The 20,718-nt window shown below is 52.9% G+C and overlaps 1 protein-coding gene across 7 annotated transcripts in view; it reads left to right on the top strand.

The window, feature by feature from the left end:
- Positions 1-20,718, top strand: part of TBC1D22A (TBC1 domain family member 22A) — a 417,209-nt gene that overhangs the window by 269,268 nt on the left and 127,223 nt on the right. For 4 of the 7 annotated variants that reach the window (XM_017850750.1, XM_017850749.1, XM_017850752.1 and 1 more), the window contains exons 11-12: positions 4,801-4,941; positions 11,225-11,352. In XM_017850750.1, the coding sequence (XP_017706239.1) occupies positions 4,801-4,941; positions 11,225-11,352 (269 nt within the window). Of the gene's footprint in view, positions 1-612; positions 749-4,800; positions 4,942-11,224; positions 11,353-20,718 lie in introns of those variants that run through there. The other 3 variants (XM_017850753.1, XM_017850751.1, XR_001881226.1) reach the window with 2 other exon arrangements.

The raw sequence follows: 20,718 nt of genomic DNA, 5'->3' as shown, positions 1-20,718 counted from the left end.
GGAAAACACTATGATATAATATGTAATAGGCTCGTACACTGAAAACTACAAAACAATGTAGAGAGAAATTAAAGATGACCTAATCACGTTCAGAGAGTATTAAATGTCAGCTCTCACCAAACTGATCATACATTCTACTCAGTTGCAATCAAGATCCCAACATGCTTTTCTATAGAAATTGACAAGCTGGGCCGGGCGCGGTGGCTCAAGCCTGTAATCCCAGCCCTTTGGGAGGCCGAGACGGGCGGATCACGAGGTCAGGAGATCGAGACCATCCTGGCTAACACGGTGAAACCCCGTCTCTACTAAAAAATACAAAAAAAAACCCAGCTGGGTGAGGTGGCAGGCGCCTGTAGTCCCAGCTACACGGGAGGCTGAGCGAGGAGAATGGCGTAAACCTGGGAGGCGGAGCTTGCAGTGAACTGAGATCCGGCCACTGCACTCCAGCCTGGGCAACAAAGCGGAAAAAAAAAAAAAAAAAGAAATTGACAAGCTGATTTTTAAATTCATATGGAAATACAAAGTCCTTAGAATGCCTAAAACAACACAGACAAAGATGAACAAAGTTGAAGGACTTTGTTCACTGTTTTCTTTTTTTTTTGTTCACATTAGCCGATTTCAAGAATTATAAAGCTTCAGTAATCAAGACAGCATGGTGCTGCCATTGAGATAGACAAAGAGATCAATGGAATAGAAGACAGTGCTGAGAAATGGAACCATGCATATGTGCACAATTATTTCCAAAAAGGTACAAAAGAAATTCAGTGGCAAAGCATTTATTTGTTATGCATAAAATCGTTACATATGTTGGGCAAATGAAGTTCCAATTGAAAATTCACATCAGAGGAAGAAGTTTGAATTCATATTTTGTGCCACGTTAGAAAACTTACCTCAAAATTGAATCAGAACCTATGTTTTGTAAGTTTTTAAATTTGTCTGTTTTATTTATTGTACGTTGGTTATTGGCTTTCTTTCTTTTTTTTTTTTTTTTTAGACAGAGCTGCTCTGTCGCCCAGGCCTGAGTGCAGGGCGCAATCTCGGCTCACTGCAGCTTCTGCCTCCGGCTTCACGCGCCATTCTCCTGCTCAGCCTTCATGAGTAAGCTGGACTTACAGGCCGTCCCGCCACCGCACCCGCTAAGTTTTTTTTTTTTTTTTTTTGTATTTTTTAGTAGGACGGGCGTTTCACCGTGCGCTCGCGCATCTTCATGACCTTGTGATTCCGCCCCCGCCGCCCGCCTTGGCCTCCCAAAGTGCTGGGATTACAGGCATGAGTTAACTTTTTATTTCTATAGGTTTTTGGCGAACGGGTGGTATTTGGTTACACGAGTAAGTTCTTTAGTGGTGATTGGTGAGATTTTGGTGCAACCATCTCCCGAGCAGTATATACTGAACCCAATTCATGGTCATTTATCCCTCACCAGCTTCCCACCCTTTTCCCCTGAGTCCCCAATGTCCTTTGTGTCATCGTTATGCCTTTGAATCCCATGGCTTAGCCTGGTGGGGGTGGGAGACTAGTCTTCTAAGTGAAGTAACTCAGAGACCTATGTTTAAAACCTGAAGTTGTAAAACTTCCGCAAGGAAACACAGAGCGTCTTTGTGTGACCTCAGGCTAGGCACACAAGATTTCTGGGAATAATGGCCAAACCCTCAGACATTAAAGACAGCTTAGACAAATAAATCAGATTTTATCAAAATTAGAATCTGCTCTTCAGATGCTGCTGCTCTGTTAATATAATGAAAAGACAAGCTAAAGACTGGGCGAGCCTTCCAGAAGTGCGGGTTGTGACAGAGCCTAGGGCCAGGCCCGCCTTCTGGACTCTCCCTGTCTTGTCCAGCCCACTCCTCTTCCCTGGGCAGCTGTCGAACTGCGGGTTGCCTGTCCGTGGAGTGTAGTCAGGGCCCCTGGAGCTTCAGGCACCCTGGGACGTGGCTCTGTCACCTGCATTTTTAGAGGAAGTAAATCAGACTTTTTGTTGCCTCCTCCTATGAAAATGACCCTGTTTTGGAGGGGTTTGCTGAGCTCACGAGCACATCTGTGAAGTGAAAATGATTTAATACCTCGTTGCTTCAATTCCATGTAGCTCTAGAAGAAGTTGTATTTTAGATTATGTTACTGTCAAAAAAATAGACCTCAATACCTCTCTAGAGATGAAAAGATTGCGTGTTGTGGTGTCAGATAAACATCATTTCTTTACAGCCTGCCAGGAGGCTTTATTTCATTCTGCGCTCATGTTTGCTGAGGTTCTGAGAATGAGTGGTCGCGTTCCTGTCCCTCGGTCCCTGTCCCTCACGGCCCAGGAGTGAACCTGGTGTGACCTCTTTCTGGGGTTGTACTGGCGGCCACTTCGGTCTCACCTGCCTGTGTATGCTTAGCTGTGTCTTGGGTCTGACCTGTCTTCAGCCCCGTCCTTGTGTTGAGCTTGTGAGAAGACAGTTGTGTGGCACGACCTTGACATTAAATTGAATGGTGGAGAAGTTATCTTGAGGGAATGTGTTTGCAGTTTGGCCTCTGCCTTGCAGTCTGGTTGGATCTCAGCCCTCAGGGCCATTTGGTGATGGTGGGAGCATTCTGTTTGCCCCCCATGTGGGACACCACCGCACGATCCTGACGCTAACGTCCCAGAGTTGGTGTCAGACCTACAAGCCAAGGGCTCAGTCCTCAACAAGACCACCCTCGCTTCAGATGCCAGCCGCACCTCAGTGGTCCCCAGGCCACCTGCACGTCTGCCCAACTGGCTGTAAATTCAGTGGTGTCCATGACATGCTCAGGTTTGATGATTCATTAGAATGGGTCATGGGACTCAAGAAAGCCAGTTATTATGATTCCAGTTTTATGTACAGGTTGGGAGGACCAGCCAAATGTGGAGAAGCATGGGACAAAATCTGCAAGAGTCCCGGGGACACAGCACTCCCATACCCCTCCCCATGGGGCCAGGGGATGCAGAGCTCCCATACCCCTCCCCATAGGGCCAGGGGGCTAACTCTCCTGCCATAGCCATATGTTCGCCAACAAGAAAGCCCCTCAGAGCTTGGTTCATTGCAGTTCATTGCATTGGCCAGATGACTGAACGGTGCCAAGCTTGGTGCCCAAGCTCCCTCCTCTTTCCTCCCTTCCCCTCACCCAGGCTCACCTGACTCTACAACCTGAGGCCTTAATGTGCTCACTGGTGTCCAGCCCAGACTCGGCTGCTGCCCAGAGGAGACCTGCCGGCAGCCTGGATCTTGGCCAGGGCTCCTGGCTGCCGCTCCTGGGGCAGGGATGGCAGGAGCCCTGCCTGTTTGCCTGTAGGGATTTGCCAGTGAGTGTCCCGTGCCGGGAAGGTGGAGTTGTGGGTCCATGATCCTGCTGCTCTGCCTTGAGTCCCATCTCTCTCCCCTGTTCCCTTCCAGCTCAGGCCCGCTGTCCCATCGGAGGCCTTGGTGAGCGGCCACAGTGCTCTGTCTTGAGCTGTCAGCCCCAGACTGCTTCCCCCACAGAGTTGGCTGGGCTGGGGCTGCTGCTCATCCTTGGTCTGAACCTTTCCCTCCTTCTGCCCTCCCTTGGCAGTGAGCGGCTCTTGGTGTTCTGGCTGGTGAGCATGACTGGACCCTGCTTGTTGGGGACCTGGCTTTTCCAGCTGTCCGCGACGTCAACCAAATGCAAATGAGAAAGGAGGTGGACTCAGAGCGAGGGGCCTCTTGGTGCGGAGGGGCCCTGCTCACTGTCAGTGGCTCTTGCTTTTGTTCTTTTTTATCTTTTTAACCGATTAGAGAATTGAAATCTTCCCCAAAAATCAAAGCCTATTCATGGCTGTCCCAGCCAAAGCGTGATGTATTTGTGTCTGTTTTCGGCTTTGCGCAGGGGGTTGAAAGATTTTCTTTGTCAGGTGTCTAAGTGTGAGCAATTGTGCTGTTCCTCGGGCCATAAATCTGCGTAATGTCTGGTCCTGCATAAACAGTATGTTTTTCATGCCAAGTCAATGGGATACGTGTTTTTTCCTTTTTAGCATAAATCCTGGGACACAATGTGTTTGCATAATTTATTTTTATTTTTAATCAAGAAGACAAGATGTTTCAGCAGAATTTTCGGTCTGTGGATCTGCTGTTTAAAGTGCTGAGAAAAGTGTTCAACAAATATTGTGGTTGTTTCTCCAGCTTGCCAATATGACACATCTCTTCCTGGTGACTTTACAACAATAACATTGCCTTGCCCTGCCACATAAGGGCTTTATGGAAAAACCTTTTCAGTCTGACATATGACAATAATTACCCCTGCCTGCTCATTCATTGTAGGTATACTCTTATTTCCAGTGAAATGGAAATTTCAAATTCAGAATTATTGCCAACCAAATTACCTTTATCAGTGAAAGAGCATCTGCTTGCAATTACTTATAAAATAAGAAAAATGAATCCTTTCGGCATGTGCATTTGCAGCTTTGATGTGCATAAATTGGAAGTAATGCCTGGAGTTTAGCAGCCCATCCTTCACCGTGCCCAGACGGGAGGAGGCTCGCCTGCTGGGGATGCACGTCCAGGGTGTGAGGCCCTGGCTGGCTGCGCCCACCCCCTTCATGACCCGCTGTCAAGAGAAGCCACGGAATCGTGGCAGGTGACCACTTCCGTGTGAAGAAGGACACTGCCTGGTGCCTTCAGGTTGGATGTCCCGTGGGCTTCAGAATCAAGCCGGCTTAGCCAGGCTGTGTTGGGTGACCCAGCGTAGCACTCGCCACGGAGTCCCTCGCTGTGGCCCCCATGGCCTTGTGCTGTACCTGCTGTCGCCTCCGGGTGGGTGTGGATTTCGCCTTTTCGCTCCTTTCAGGAGTTCGAGGTCCTGTGTCAGGCCGAAGGCGCTCAGGACTCAGCGAGCTTGTGATTTGGATGCAGCGCACAGCTCGGAGCCTGAAGGCTGGATTGCCTTTCCCTTTGCTGCAGGCTGCGGAGTCCCCGGCGGCAGAAACAGGTCTTGTCTTCCTGTAGCTTTTCCTTCAGAGGCAGCCCTGGGAATTGGAGGCCCCTGGTAAATCTTTCCTTAAGGAACCAATGAAGGAGGAGCCTCTCGTCCTGGAATGGCCTTGCCTGTGCTCTTGGGAGGTTAACACTGTCCGGTTTTCTGGTTAATTCCTCGTGACTGGATGTTCTTGCAGATGTCCGGGGCTTTGCCCTGAGGAGGGTGGGTGACTGTGCCCAGGGCGCAGGTGCCCAGAGACGCAAGGGTGGGTCCATGCTTTGCTCCGGCGGGGTCATTTTGAGGGGACAGAGCGGGGCAATCCTCAGGCCCATTTTGGCTCAGCCACCTCCTTGCGTGCACCTTTGGACAGGTCCTCTCACCTGCCTCACCTCACAGGTGCGGGGCCAGGGTCCCCAGGGTCAGGGTGTGAGACGCGTGGCCCCCTTCAGGAGCTGTGTAGCGGGAGTTCTGTGCGGGTCAGCCGGCCGTTGTGCTCTGGCTGGAATGGGCTCCTTCTCCTCAAGTCAGCCTCCCTCAGGGAGGGGCTGAGGTCTTGGTGGTCTCTGTGCTTTCCACCCCACAGTCCCTGCAAGTGGGTTAATTTGTACTCCGTTTAGTTACCACAGTGACAGGCGTTCCAGAAATATTGATATGTGTTTAAACTTTCAAGTCTGTTTCTTGCCAGTTTGTGTTGGAAAGGTATCGCCTGCCTCCCAGGCCTATGGTAGAGTTGTCTGTTTTCCCAGGTGGGGACATGCCGAGCCCCGTCGCAGGTGGGCTACTGCTGCTCTAGGCAGATCGCAGACCAGCCGGTGAGCCGCGGCTCCTCTTCTGCGTGTGACTCTGTGGTGCGTACCATCCCCAGCAGTCACCTCGTCCTCATCCATGGCAGAGGCCGCCCTGGGTGCCAGGCTGCCCGGTTAACAAACGTGTGCCATGCACACATCACACGTGATGGGCCATGGCCTGCCTTAGTGCTGGTCTGTGAGCCCAGACAAAGTCCCTGCCCTCGAGGAAGTCACAATCTAGAGGATAAAACCCTCTGGCAAGTCCCACCCACACCAGGTCCCCGAGGCTGGGTCCAGGGCCTGGCCCGGGGAGTGCTTGGTTGAGAGCCCTCATCATACACTGGGCTTGGTTCTCACTGTATTCGTGCCTGGAGTGAGAGGAGAGACGGAGTGGATGCGAACACACACCCGAAGGGAAGAACGCCCAGGCTCTGTAGAGCGCTGTCTGAAGTTACCTGAAGCCTCCTGTGTAAAATGTGGGCTCAGCACTTGTGTCCTGGTGATTAGCCTGTGACTGTCCCACTGCTGCCTTGGTACATTGGGGCCCTGCCCTGGCAGCATTGGAGAACCTTCAGAACAGTGGCCAGACAGGGATGCGCAGTGTGGCCGTGTGTCCCAGGAGGCCCCAGGCTGCTGACTTCAGCTCATCTCTATGGCAGAACTTCATTCACGCCGGTGCAAGGCGGCACCCACTTGCTGCAGCCCAGATGTCCACACGGAACTGTGGACTGCGAGTGGCCAGCGAAACCAGGTGCCACCTGCCAGGCCAGTTACTGCCCTGGAGCGTTCCTTTCACACGGCCCTGCCAGGCCACCCTGTGTGTCCCCTCCTTCCTCAGGCGCTGTGTTTTGGGCAGTGATTTTCCTCTGGAGCTGTCGCTGTTGTCCTGGCTGCTCTTCCCGAAGTGGTCAGCTTCATGGAAGCTCATTGAAGAATGACCTTTGTTTAGTAAAAAAATGTGCAAAAGAGCCTTGTTGAGTAAATGGAGTCATTTTCTAAACAGCTGGTTTTACGTGTTCATCAGACTGGAATTCCACGTGTCAATGGGGCAGCAGAGGATGGTAGCAGCCCGGGCGGACTTCCGCCTTCCGAGGGTTACGGGCAGAGGTCGGGCCTGGCTGGTGGAGCCCCCTCAGGGCTTCGTAGAACTTTCTATTGGTTTAGTTTTGTAGCTGCAGATTAACTTCAGGTTAGAAATGATTCTGTAAGTTCTTTGAAAAAACGTCATATTCTAGGGTGTGGCTGGAAAACTCCTCGCTGTTGCCGTGTTGAGAAATAGAAGTAAAAGAGGAGGACGGCCAGGCTGGGAATGTGTCCGTCTTCCAGTTACCAGTCTGCTCTCTGTACTCATTCGTTCATCACAGTCACCTGACAGACACTCACAGACACTCAGTTGTGTGTACTGGGGGCCAGGGAAACAAAGGCGACACAGACCTGGACCCACACCTGACCAGCTCACACCCCAGAGTGGGCAGATGCCCTGAGCGCTTATGCCCCTTTCGTGATAAATGCTTCCATAGAGGTGTGTATAGAACCAAGAAGAAGGGAAGACTCACAGCGTGGGGTGTTTCTGGAAGCATCTAGGAGTTTTGATGTCCAGGTAGCCTCGCACTGGGCAGAGACAGGTGCCCTGGTGGAAGGCTGCCATGAGGGTGAGCCCGGGACATGGGGAAGCCTGCATGGTGGCGTGGGTGTTGTTGGTTACCTGGTGCCACTGCAGGAGGCACGGCGTTGCAGGGGAGGGCAGCGGTGAAGGCCAAGGAGGGAGTGGGGGTCTAGTGCCTTTCTGAGGCACTCTTAACTTCATTCTGGGGGCCAGTGTCTCTTCGTCTGTGGGCCATTTGTGGGGATCCTGAGACACCTCCTGGCACCCCCTTTGGTCTCTCCATCCCCGACGGAGCCGTGAGGTTAAATTCTGCCGGGGCTGCAGCCTCAGGGGTCCCCGGGCAGCACTGCTTTGTTCCCTCCCCTCGTCCTGCTGTCCTTTACTTATGAGATTGTGGGAACCATTTCTTGGTAGTGAAATTAGTTTTATTTAAAAAAATAAATGTCTTTAATAAAGCACCAGCGGATTAGAAGGAAGCTGTTAAGTGAGCAACGTGCTGGCGCCGCCTCTGGACCTGCACTGCAGCCCTCCCCTCCCTCGGTGTGGAGCTCCTGGAGCGGGTGTCCTGCCTGAGCCACTGGGACCTGACCTTCCTGTCTCTGGGAGCCTGCATGGTGCCACGTCCTCGTGTGACCTGCCCTCTGAGGCATTCCCAGTGCAGAGGTGTCACTGGCACGTCAGCATCTTCTCCAGAGTCTCTGACATCCCACCTGGAAGAGTCTGATTGAGAGAGTCGAGATGAGAATCTGTATTTTAAGAGCTCCTGTGGTGATGAGGATGACGAGGAGGGGGAGGAGGAAGATGAAGACACGATGATGTCCAGCCCTGTTTGGGAATCCCTGGGTCACTGCCAAGTCCACTGCACCCTGGTGTCAGGCCCTCCTCGCCCCCAAAGCAGGCCCATGCGTGTCCCTCGGCTACTCCGGGCCTGGCTCCTCAAACGTTTCTAGCCCAACACCTTTCAGAAGTGCTCCACGGCACGGGAGGCAATCCCTGGCCTACGTGCTGGGGACTTTGGACGATGGAGCTCGAACGGGCCCAGTACAGAGATGAAATTTCATTGAAATCGCGATTTTATCCTAACAACTCATGATGATAATTGACTTTATGGCATATTATGCGTTGGTTTTGGTTTCAATACACAAATAACATTTTCAGTCGCTCAGCGTAAACTGTCCTTGCTGCTTGCGGGTGACCCTCTTTGCTTGCAGCCAACTGTGGCACTGATGCGTCAGACTCCCTGAGTCATCAGGCACCTGCGTTCCCAGCCACTCATCCACCCAAATGTTCCACCTCTGAAGTTCTCATGGGGGCAGGGGAGACAGGTGGGCTTGCTAATGAAGAAGTGTGGGCGTCTATGGCTAAGTGTGTGTGGTGTGCGCCAGACCTCTTCATAAAGCAAAAAGCAGACCAACCCCCCCGCTGTAGCAACTGAGTATCTGAGCAGATGCCATCTGGAGGAGCCGCCCTGTGGGCTGCTCTGCGGCCAGGGACCCCCACCCCCGCCTGCCTCCTGGTCCTGCCTGGCCTGCTTGTACCTGCTTTCTGCAGGTCTGGAGCCCTGGGTGCTCAAGTTTGTTACTGCAGAGGCAGCGCACAGTGGTGGGTGTGTGCGTGGGTGCCTCTGGGTCCAGGCAGCCTCCTGGAGGGCATTCCCTTGGGCCGTGGGCAAGGCAGTCCAGTCTCCCTGGTGACTTACCCCCAGGCTGGTCCCTGGGGCTCAGAAGGGAGCCTTTGCTGTTCTGCTCCGCCAAGTTGTGCAGTTTCCACAATTAATTATTCATGTCATGTTGGAATGAAAGGGAAGCCCAATAGCTCACATGACAGTCTGTTCTCTTTTCTTTTCTTTTATGGGGGAAAAACACAGGGTCTCCGTCTCTCGTCCAGGATGGAGTGCAGTGGCGTAATCTCAGCTCACTGCAGCCTCGAACTCCTAGACTCGAGCAATCCTCCTGCCTCAGCCTTCTGAGTAGCTGGGACTACACACCACCACATTTTTTCATGTTTTTGTAGAAACAGGGTCTCACTTTGTTGCCCAGGTGGATCTCAAACTCCTGGCTTCAAGCAGTCTTCCCACCTCAGCCTCCCAAAGAGCTGGGATTACAGCTTTTGTGCTTGGCCACATTCTCTTATCTTTCCACAGGAAAATAATTTCCATAATGACATCCAAATATGATGTCCTATATCCTCCTCATCCCCTAGATTCTAGGCCTATATAAAATAAATCCTACTTCCAAAAAATATTTTTTAAATATCTGAAAATAACTATAATCGCAAGTCTCTTTTAACCAAGCAAAATAATTAATTATTCACTGTCGTGTTGGAATGGAGTATGTGTTGCTGTGTCTACCCCACGGTGTGAACCAAAGCCTCGTCCTGCAGGCGTCCCGACACCCAGCCCTACAGGAGCCCTGCCCCAGCATGTTTGCTGTGGTCAGCTGAGGACAGCAGTGGTTTAGGGAAGGAGGGCGACAGTGAGGACAGAGACAGCAAAGGGACCAGCTGCCATCACAGCAGGGTCCCATCATGGGACCAGAGCTGCCCGTGCTTTTCCAGGGCCAGTCTAGTGGCACCTGCTTGGAAACCAGCCCCTCTCCTTAGGTGAGGGCAGCTCCCGGTCCTGTGGCCCTGAAGTTCAGGCTGGCACTCGCATGTCCTGGCAGAGCTCCTGGTCCGTCAGGTGGAGGGCATTGCAGGATGGACCCTCCTGTTCCTCTTCCTTCTGTTTCTCGCTTGTTGCTGAAATATTGCAAGTTACCAGGGACTTGAGTAAAACAAACCAGTAAACAGAACAGTAGCTTTTCTCTGGCATTTGTTTATATGCCATTTCTAGAACTTTCTTTGAGGGAATGGTGATCCCTGTGAAGTGTTTCCAGGTCTCTTCTCAGGACAAACCAGGGTCAGGTAAGCGTGGAGAGAAGGAAGGTGTAACTTGGAAGTAGGGTAAGGAAGTGAGCTGCAGAAAGAAGGCTCTCGGCTGCCCTCGGGTGCACCCACATTTTAAAAACCAAGGATCCACTGTCTGGCTCAGTTGGGCAATAATTAGTAATGATTATTTGTTTTTATAAAGCAGCAACCATTCTTCTAGGCCCTTTAGAGTAGGACTTCATGGACAGAATGTTGGAAAGAGGAGCATAGACACCATGATTGCCGGGATTTTGCCTCCAGGAGTGACACCTCCAGGACTCAGCAGGGGATGAGGCAGGGAGCACAGGGTCTGAGCTCAGGCTGCAAATCTGCCGCCCACTGCAGCTTGACGAGAGGGGAGCTCATGTTTCTGGTGCGGGCGTGTGCTTCTGGGCGCAATGCTTGGTAAAGCCTGCCTCTTTCCAGAGGCCCAGCTGTCTTCAGGGGTGTCCCCATCCTGGAATCGAGGGGTGCTCCCCACCTGGCCTGTAGGCCTCATGTCCCACTTGCGCACTCAACAGTTGGGTCCAGGTCTAGGTGGAGCATTTCCCTGGACAAGATTGGGCCCCTCTTGAGGAGCTGGCAAGCTCATCTCCTCTCTCTCTCTAAGCCCCCCCGGGACACCAGCCTGGGTCTGTGGAGCTTGTGTGGGGTGGGGAAAGAGCATCTGTCTGTGGAGCCTCACGGTGTGGGTGTCAACCCAAGCCCCCTCCCCCATCTTCCCGGTGTTAGGGCGTGACGCGCCCGGACGTGGCCATGATTACAATCATCACATCAGCAGCACCATCAGCTTTCGCTTTCCTGTAGGAAGAGAGAGCCGTAGTCTCCCGTTAATAGAATTAGTTCTTTGCTCCTTAGGGGTTGTTGCTTGGGATTCCCTGTTGGAGTGGGGTTTTGGGGCGGGCGCAGGGCCTTGGGGGCACAAGTGACCTGGCTGCCAGTGCCTCCAGAGGGCTCCCCTGACAGCCTTGGGGCCTGTGTTTGTTTTGTGCAGAGCAAGTGCACCGGCACCTGGACCAGCACGAGGTGAGATACCTGCAGTTTGCCTTCCGCTGGATGAACAACCTGCTGATGAGGGAGGTGCCCCTGCGCTGCACCATCCGCCTGTGGGACACCTACCAGGTGAGCTCTCCTTCACGCCCTCCGCCACGGGGGTGCCAGGAGCCGGGCCGCTTTCTCTCACCTTCTGCCCTGGGCCTGTGTGCTGCATTCGATTTTGCCCTCAGAACGCTCTCTCCATTGAAATGTGGTCTTTAAAAAGTATACTCCTGGCCGGGCACGGTGGCTCACGCCTGTAATCTTAGCACTTTGGGAGGCTGAGGTTGGTGGATTGCCTGAGCTCAGGGGTTCAAGACCAATCATGGGCAACATGGCGAAACCCTGTCTCTACTAAAAACATAAAAAATTAGCTGGGCATGGTGGCACACGCCTGTATTCTTAGCTACTCAGAGGCTGAGGCGTGAGAATTGCTTGAACCTGGGAGGCGGAGGTTGCAGGGAGCCGAGATTGCACCACCACACTCCAGCCTGGGTGGCAGAGTGAGACTCCATCTGAAAAAATAAATAAATAAAAATAAAAAGTATATTCCTGGCATGCTTTTTATCTGAGGAGATGTAAAACAGGGAAAAGAACTTCAGGTAGTTCTCTTTGTGGCTGAGTTTCATTCTGCCTGCATGGTTGACAGCAGCCTTGAGCGCGCTGGGAAGTTACATTCTGAGCAGTGTGCTAGGAGGATGCCACGGATGCTGGCGACTCTGCTGTGAGTTTGAGCTGCATCTGCCAAAAAACTCACGCTCGGGACTCACACCTTGTCTATATTTTGAGTTACATATAATAAAGATTTTTTAAAAAATCACAGATTCAGTGTGCTATGAAATTTTCTACTCTTCACCAGTTCTGATGAAATTCAGTTCTTCAGGAGATTGAGTTTTCTGGAACAAGCCACTTCTCTTCCCTTGAGTGTCCCATCGCTTATTCTAGCACCTTTTCATTTTGTTTGAGATGTTTGCTGAAGCAGAGGCGGTGCTGTGGGGGGTTTCTGCGCCAGCCTTCCATCCTCGGTTACAAATAGCAGGCACCATTATGTGGGATTGGGAATCAAATCTCTACAGAGTGCTAAAGAAAGACGCGTATGGCTGGTTTTCATCCCGGCACCTCAAGAGCTAGGCTTTCTACTGCAGTGAGCACAGCCCACGAAGGGCTGTGTGATCGGGCTTTGCAGGGGGCAGCCACCCTTGGAGGTTGATGCTGGGCGTTTCCGGAAAGGGGAGCTCTAGGCGGGAGGCTTTTTCTGGGGCTGCTTCGGTCCCAGGCACTGCTTTGGGTCCCAACATTGGTGCCTTGCCCGTGGCTGGGGGTCCCAGAGCTGCTAGGAAGGGCCTGGGGGTCTTTCTGACCAGCTCCTCCCTACAGGGCCTCAGGCTAGATGCATTCTTCCCACAGAACGGGGTGCCTGCTGGGCCTCCATGCTGTCCAGTCTCTTATTCTGAGCCTGTTTTCGTATGAGTCCTCTAGAACGATGCCCCAAAGCTTTGTTCCTGACACCGGTTGCTGGTCAGGGTGCCCCGTGGTGGGTGTGAGTGTTTCGTGACTCTGAAGTCCTGTCTTTTGACTTTGCTTTTCCTTTGTGCCGCTTGTCTGGTCTAATGATCTCACTACGGAAATTACCACCAGTCAGCAGACTGTCATTTGTGTCTGCGACTTGTGTTTTGCTCTTCGAAGTGTTGGGCAGCGACAGAATTTCTGGCCAGCAGCATTTGCTGGGACATAAAGCCTTACCTTGGGCTGTTGGGTTAAAGTAGCTGTCAGTCTAGTGCTATTGATCAGCTCTCTGTCATATTACAGGAAACAAAACTTAATATCCTGTAAATTGCAAATGCTCTCCATTTTTGCGATTGGTTAGGTTGTTTGAGACCCAGACCTCCCTCATTAAACACAGAGTTCCTTGTAATACTGTCCCCATTATGAATAAATTAGTTATTAAGTCAATCACATTTTTGAGGAGCCAGAAAATGGATCGCCTTGCCCACGGTTCTGCACCACCTCCCTAAAACTCCTAATAGGTATTAAAACTTTAAGCACAATTGTGGCATCTTTATTGAGTTAATTTTCTTGAGATTAAATTTTGTCGTGAATTGACTCATTTGTACCAGGGACTCATTCTTGAACTGACAGTACCCTGATTATAAACCTCTTCATATCTTAAAAATTGGGGGTATTTCTATTTTACAGGGCCAAGTAACCATGAAATTGTATTGCATCTTTTGGCAATGAAAATACATAGTAATCTTAGGAAAGCAATCGGGTGATGACTCTCCCCTAAAGTGCGGTGTTTATTAGCTGAGCCATTACAGGTTTCAGTTACTCTTTAACCCCTGACAAGGTAGCTTAAAATCCTCTTGGGACATGTGTCAATAAAAGGTTGTTTATAAGCACCTATACTGTCCCAGGCCCTGAAATAGATAGTTTATAAAAACAAATGGGGTTATTGTCCTGAGGGTGACAAAAGGCATGGAAGAAGAGCCGATGATGCAGAGAGAGCCCAGATGGAAGAGAGTGGCCCTGCTCCCCCAGGGGCCGCGTGCTCCCTCGTGGATGTGTGCAGTGGCCGTGGGGAAGCCATGGGTGGGCGAGGCAGTCCCAGCTCCTGGAAGAACCCCAGCCCGTGAGAGCCAGTTTTGGGGTCCTCTGTAAAACACGGATGCCACTTTCCCTTTTGCCCCCATTTTTGGACAGCAGAAAAGACACACCCCACCCTCTAGAACCAGACCCTACTCAGCAGATCTCTGCATCTCTGTTGCCTTCAGCAACTCAGTTGAGTAGGCTCCCCTGGGCAGCTGTGGCCCTACCGGGGAATGTGGTTCTGGGAAGGTGGAGCCGTGAGTCATTTGTGCAGAGATGGCAGCTCCCACCTCCCATCAGCAAGGAGAGTTGCAGGGGCCTCAGCGTGTGGTTGTATTAGTCTGCTCTTGCGCTGCTGTAAAGAAACACCTGGCCGGGCCCGGTGGCTCACGCTGTAATCCTAGCGCTTTGGGAGGCCGAGGCGTGTGGATCATGAGGTCAGGAGATCGAGACCATCCTGGCTAACATGGTGAAACCCATCTCTACTAAAAGATAGAAAAAAAATTAGCCGGGCATGGTGATGGGCGCTTGTAGTCCCAGCTACTTGGGAGGCTGAGGCAGGAGAACGGCGTGAACCCGGGAGGCGGAGCTTGCAGTGAGCTGAGATGGCACCACTGCACTCTACCCTGGGTGACAGAGCGAGACTCCGACTCAAAAAAAAACCACAAATCGGCTGGGCGCGGTGGCTCAAGCCTGTAATCCCAGCACTTTGGGAGGCCGAGACGGGCGGATCACGAGGTCAGGAGATCGAGACCATCCTGGCTAACACGGTGAAACCCCGTCTCTACTAAAAAAAAAAAAAAAAAAAAAAATTAGCCGGGCGAGATGGCGGGCGCCTGTAGTCCCAGCTACTCGGGAGGCTGAGGCGAGAGAATGGCGTAAACCCGGGAGGCGGAGCTTGCAGTGAGCTGAGATCTGGCCACTGCACTCCAGCCTGGGCGACAGAGCGAGACTCCCGTCTCAAAAAAAAAAACAACCCACCAAACAAACCAAACAAAAAACACCTGAGGCTGGGTCATTTGTAAGGAAGAGTAAGGAAGAGGTTAAATTGGCACATGGTTCCAGAGAGGCTGTGGAGGAGGCATGGTGCTGGCATCTGCTCAGCTTCTGAGGAGGCCTCAGGAAACTTGCAATCATGGCAGAAGGTGAAGAGGAAGCAGGTGTGTCTTCCATGGCTGGAGCAGGAGCAAGGCGTGAGGGAGGTGCCACGGACTTTTAAACAACCCGATCTCAGGAGAGCTCACTCACTGGCATGGGAACGGCGCTGAGGAGGGTGGTGTTAAACCACTCAGGAGAGTCTGACCACCTCATCACCGCCTCCAGCATTGGGGATTACAATTCAACATGAGATTTGCTGGGGACACAGATCCAAACGCTATGTCAGCAGTGGTCATCGATGGCTGAGAGCAGGTGCGTGGGGGTGCGTGGAGCTGAATTCAGCCAGGATGAGGGGGGCATCAAGCAGGTGGGGTCAGAGGGCATTGGTAAGTCTGAGAAGTATGGCTCTAACGGGGAGAGGGAAGCTCAGATGGGGGTGGGTGGAACCTGGGGAGGGCGATCCCGCAGTGGGCGATCCCTGTGTAGCAGGACGAGCCGCAGACAAAACTCCTCAGACACCGAGTTAAAGCAGGAAGGGTTTATTCGGCCAGGGGCATCGGCAAGACTCCTGTCTCAAGAGCCGAGCTCCCCGAGTGAGCAATTCCTGTCCTTTTAAGGGCTCACAGCTCTAAGGGGGTGCGTGTGAGGGGGTCGTGACTGATTGAGCAAGCAGGGGGTACGTGACTGGGGGCCGCATGCACCAGTAATTAGATCGGAACCAAACAGGACAGGGATTTTCACAGTGCATTCCTATACGATGTCTGTAATCTGTAGATAACAGAACCAGTTAGGTCAGGGGTCGATCTTTAACTACCAGGCCCAGGGTGCAGCGCCGGGCTGTCTGCCTGCGGATTTCGTTTCTGCCTTTTAGTTTTTACTTCTTCTTTCTTTGGAGGCAGAAATTGGGCATAAGACGATATGAGGGGTGGTCTCCTCCTTTACCTGGGTGCGTGAGGCTGCTGGGGAGGTGAGGATGCAGGGCGGCGGCTGACTTGATGGGGGCCCCCGTGCGAGGTTACCCCGTGCGGGGTGTGACTCAGCAGCAGAGGAGCAGCCGGGGTAGGCCATGGAATGAAAAAGAACAACAGGTTCTGACAGGACATGCAAAGCCAGGTTCTCTTCTCTAAATTCCAGTGACTTCTTCCTCTTGGGGAGCATGCAGGGCTCTGGGTACAGTCTCCCTGGCCTCTGTGGATCGGTGAGTGAGCAACAGCGCAGCCAGTCTCCTGGGCCTGGGAATTCTCATTTCCAGTTTGGTGAAGGCCCCCTCTCGTTTGAGATGCTCTTTGCCTTCAGGGCCCTGTGTACACCTGAAGCAGGTACTTATGCTGCTCTAGAGTAGCTCCTCACACACATCTTGTGCAGGTGGGGAGGGGACTCCCTGGTAAACGGGCAAACATCTCCACACTTTACGTTTCCTATCCCCTAATGATTTGATGCTTTTTTTCCCCTAAGAAAAGGGAACATTTATTTTTGCCAGGTAAGTATTGCAAGATGACTTCATTTGGCTTAAGGCATTTATTAAATTCCTTTCTAGTGACATCCAAAAGGCCACTTGAATTTTAATCATTGCACTTCGACCACCCATATCCCAAAGTGTATCTTTAATCATCAGTGCCTGCGCTCCTCACACAGGGCTGGCTGTAAATTGCAGGGGATGAAAGATGGTGCTTGTCTCCCTGAGCTTTGGATCTGGTCATTCCTCTGCCATTTGCCTCCTTTCCTGAGGGTCAGAGCCGCCTCAGACCGCACTCGGTGGACTCCTGCTGAGGGCACGTCCTCCCACTTCACGCCCAAGGGCAGGTGCTGCGGAGGGACTGGAGTGTGAGAATCTGTGGCCAGGACACTTCTATACATGGAGGCTCCAAATTGCCTACTGTTCACCAAACAGATCTGGTTCCATTCAGGGAAAGGTTTATTTGAGTATTTCACGAAGCCCTGGTGGGTCCACATTCTGTGCGGCGTCCTGGGCTCGGACGGAGGGCGTTTCTGTCCTAGTTCAGTGCTTACCTGTGCATCCTTGGGCAAGCTGAGTTCCCGATCCTCGCCTCGAGGGGCTGCTGCTAGGACTGAGGAAGGTTTTTCCAGTGAGGCTTGGCAGACATTTCCTGTAAAGGGCTAGATAGTAAATATTTTCAGGCTTGCGGGCCATATGGACTTTTTCACAACTTCTCTGCTGTTGTAGCACAGAAGCAGCCACAGACGTGGACAGCGAGCGTGGCCATGTCTCCATGAGACTTGCCTACCAAGGCACCAGCGAGCTGTGGTTTGCTTGCCCGCCCTGACCTATAGCAAGTGCCTGGCCCTGCACCAAGCACAGAGTAGGCGTCAGGCAAGATTGTTTCCCCACAGCCCTTATCACTGGTGTTTTGTCAGCTGTGGTGCTGTACACATTCTGGGCTTTATTGCCAGTCTATCATTGTTCTCCAGTTTTTATAGAAGATGGAACTGGGAGTCTAGGAGCGTGAGCACCTTGCCCAGGGTCCCTCCCTTTCATCCCGTGTCACAGTGGCTTATATTCTGCCCTGCGTGAGGTACTTTGGGCTCCAGGGCCCTGCTGAGGCACCATGCAAATGGGGTTCTGGTCTCTCAGTTATCAGACCATGCATGGCTGGAGCAGAGGCCAGGAGCCAGGGCTGCCACTGCCAGTCCACCTCTCTGTCCTGGCCAGAGCCCCCATCAGTGCACTGTGGCAGTGGGGGCGCGCCATGGCTCCTGGCCTGTGGAACTGGTACCTTGCCAGCCTGTACCAGAGAGAGAGAGAGAAAGAATGTGAATGAATGAGAATGAAAATGATGCGGGGACATTGGCACTCAGCGTCGCAGCCTTCTGATTTCCATGCAGGAGGAGCCATCTGATTGTGTTCCTCCTGTGCCCTGTGGGTCTGGCAGTCTGGCAGTGCCATTTCTGAGATACAGCCCCACATTCCAGGACACCAGTCGTGGCAGCCAGGGGCATGGGGCAGAGGTCAGGGCCAGAGCCTCCAAGCATGTTGAATGCCAACTGCCTGATGGGACCCCCATCTGTCCACTGCTGAGAGGGGCCACACAGACCCCTGCAGGCCTTGAGGCACATCTCCTAGAGGGAACTGTGATCCAGAAGCAGCCTGTTCTGCTGCCGCTGGTGCATTGTCATGGCACCTGATCCTCGTTCAGTATCTTAGGTGAAATGTCTTCATTTTATTTTCTTCAGCATGGCCAGTGCAAGCCTCGCCATCCCTGGGGAGGGTACGTCAGAAGGTAGCTAGAGGTGGGGCCTGCACTTCGCAGATGCCCCTGATATCTCTCAGGACAGAGCTTGATCCTGGCCACCTTGGGCCCCAAATCACTCGGCCCATGTGTAGTTATCAGTATCTGCTCCGGGTAGGGCCCTGTTCTTATCACTCCGGCACAGCAGCGGGAAAGCTGGGCCTGCTCTCGAGGGCCCTTTTCCCAGAGAGGGATCCTGACAGCAAACCAGCAGCATCTCTCAGGCATCTTTCAGGTGATGAGGCCACATGGTGGGAGGCCACGAGAGCCGGCCCCCAGGCAGGGTGGCCATGGCAGGGGGTCCTGAATTGAGATCTGTGCTGCATGATGAGTTCTAGTAGGTTCTACTAGGAGGATGTTTCTTGCCTCGAGTGCCTGGGCCAGGACAGAGCAGGCAAAGGGTATGGGGAGCAGCAGGTGGGCCGGAGCGAGGGGCCCGAGGTCAGCGCCAGGATGCGGCCGCCCCCGGGCTTGCTGGAGAGGCGCAGCACACCTGCAGTGCTCCAGGTGAGAGACGAAGTGTGGTCAGGAAAAACCGTTGTGGGGACTGAGCGAGTGGGGGCCCTATCTAAGGCAGCAGCCCCTGCCACCTACAATTTCGCAGCCCAACCGGTGCAGTCAGGAAGAATGCAATACGGGTGCCCAGGTGTGCTGAGGACGTGGGGCAGATGAGGTGTGTTCATCTTCCCGGGGCTGGAGGAGGCTTCCTGGGGAGACATGTGAGGGTCTGGGGACTGAGTTGCAGCTGAACAGAAGGAGGGTGGAAAGGTGCAAAGAAGGTCCCTCCATAGGAAACAGGAGGTGTCCAGGAAATGAGTGAGAGGTGGGTTGCACGGAGGAAGAGCATTCCAAGGCTCTGAATGTCAGGTGGGCACAGCGTGCTCTATGTGAGGTACAATTGGGTGTGGCTGCGCCCGAATATTTGGATGCTAGGGCAGGTTCCAGGCTGCCAGACTCAGGTGGGGCCATGTGGGAGGCTCTGTGTGCCTTGCTCAGACGTTGCATTTTATCTGGGGCAGGTGCTGGGGAGGAGACTGTCTGAGCAGGGTACGGCTCCGCCTTTCACCGTCGGTCCTCATAACAGCCCAGGCAGCTGGGCACTGGGGTTGGAAGGGCATCTCTGAGGCTGTGCTGCCTGGCACTCAGCTCACCCACATTCCATCAGGGCCGAGTAGGGGGCCAATCGCTGTGTCGGTCTCAGGCCCTGCCCTTTCCTGCACCCTTCTGCTCTGTGCCTCTGTCTGGTGCTGCACTATCCTCAGAGCCTCCCTCTGGTCCCTGTTGCTAGGGATTTTTGCTGGATGTAAACAATTTACTGGTTGGTCACTCACTTCCTCCACCATCTGGGTGTCCTCAGCCCTGCGTTTCCCCAGGAATCCTTTGGACCTGCTGTCCTGGCTCCTTTGAAAGGCTGCCTCGGGTCTTCACTTGCCCTTGCCAAGCCTGGGTGAGGGTGGACTGTGTGCTCCAAGTACCGCACCTGCTGGGTCCTCTGCCCTGTGTGCCAGGCAATAGCCTTTGGGGCTCTCTGAATGTCCCAGGTGCCACAGCATGGATTCTGTGGATCAGGTGGCAGTGAAACTGATGATCGGGTTAACCTGTTGAAGCAGGAGGAGCTGGTCTCCGTACATCGTACTTTCTCATGAGCCCATTAAGGTTTGAAGTCCTAAGCTTTCCATGCCTGCCCGCCCACAGGAAGTAGGCATAGATCACTGTCAGCTGGGGAGGGATTTTGAAATGAGAATATTCAGCAGGATGTGGCTCGCTGCTGCTATGTTTGCAGGGAGGAGCTGGAAGAGGGGTGTATCTACTCCTTCAGAGTGGCAGTAAAGTTGGTGTCCTCGGGATTTAGAGCTGTATTTAAAGACGTGTCTGGAAAGTCCTTAGCAACTTTAAGCTTGCTTTCTCCATGTATCAATCACGTTGTGTTTTATCAGAGCATATTTGGGGCTCGAAGGCTGTGCAGGAGATGGTTTCTTCCCCCTGTAGGCCTGGCATGCTCCAGCACCTTTGGACAGGCGTGTGAAGGCCCTGAGGTCTGGTCTGTGCACCTCCAGGAAAGACTGAGTCTCCAGGTGGGCGCTTGGGACCCCTGTCAACCTCCATGGCCCTTCGCATGGGGCGGTCTCTCCTCTCTTTGTGGACAAAATACAGAGCTGTGCTTGGAGCAAGAAAAGTGGTTTGTATAACGTTTTTGGCCCTGATCTGTACATTTATGATAGGTAAGATCTTTGTTCTTTCTGAAAAGTTACGTGATGAGGATTGTGAACCGCATGCGGCTGCATGGTACCCGGCTGCACATACGGCTCTGTGGTCACCATCCCCTTGGACTCTGCGGGAAAGCGTGACGCAGAGCCACAGACCGGCTGCGCTCCTCCGTGGTTTGGAAGTCCCATTAATGCGTCCTCTCTCTGAGAAGTCAATCTGGGCCTCCCCACTCCGCAGACGTCCAGCTCCCTCCCGGAAGCGGTCGTGCAGAGGTGTCAGGCGGCACTGTGGTCATCGATAGTGGGTGACCGAT

The sequence above is a fragment of the Rhinopithecus bieti genome, unplaced genomic scaffold, assembly GCF_001698545.2.
Source record: "Rhinopithecus bieti isolate Rb0 unplaced genomic scaffold, ASM169854v2 scaffold_32081, whole genome shotgun sequence".
NCBI lineage: Eukaryota > Metazoa > Chordata > Mammalia > Primates > Cercopithecidae > Rhinopithecus > Rhinopithecus bieti.
Note: the sequence above shows the minus strand (reverse complement) of the source record. Positions and strands in the feature narration are given on the sequence as shown.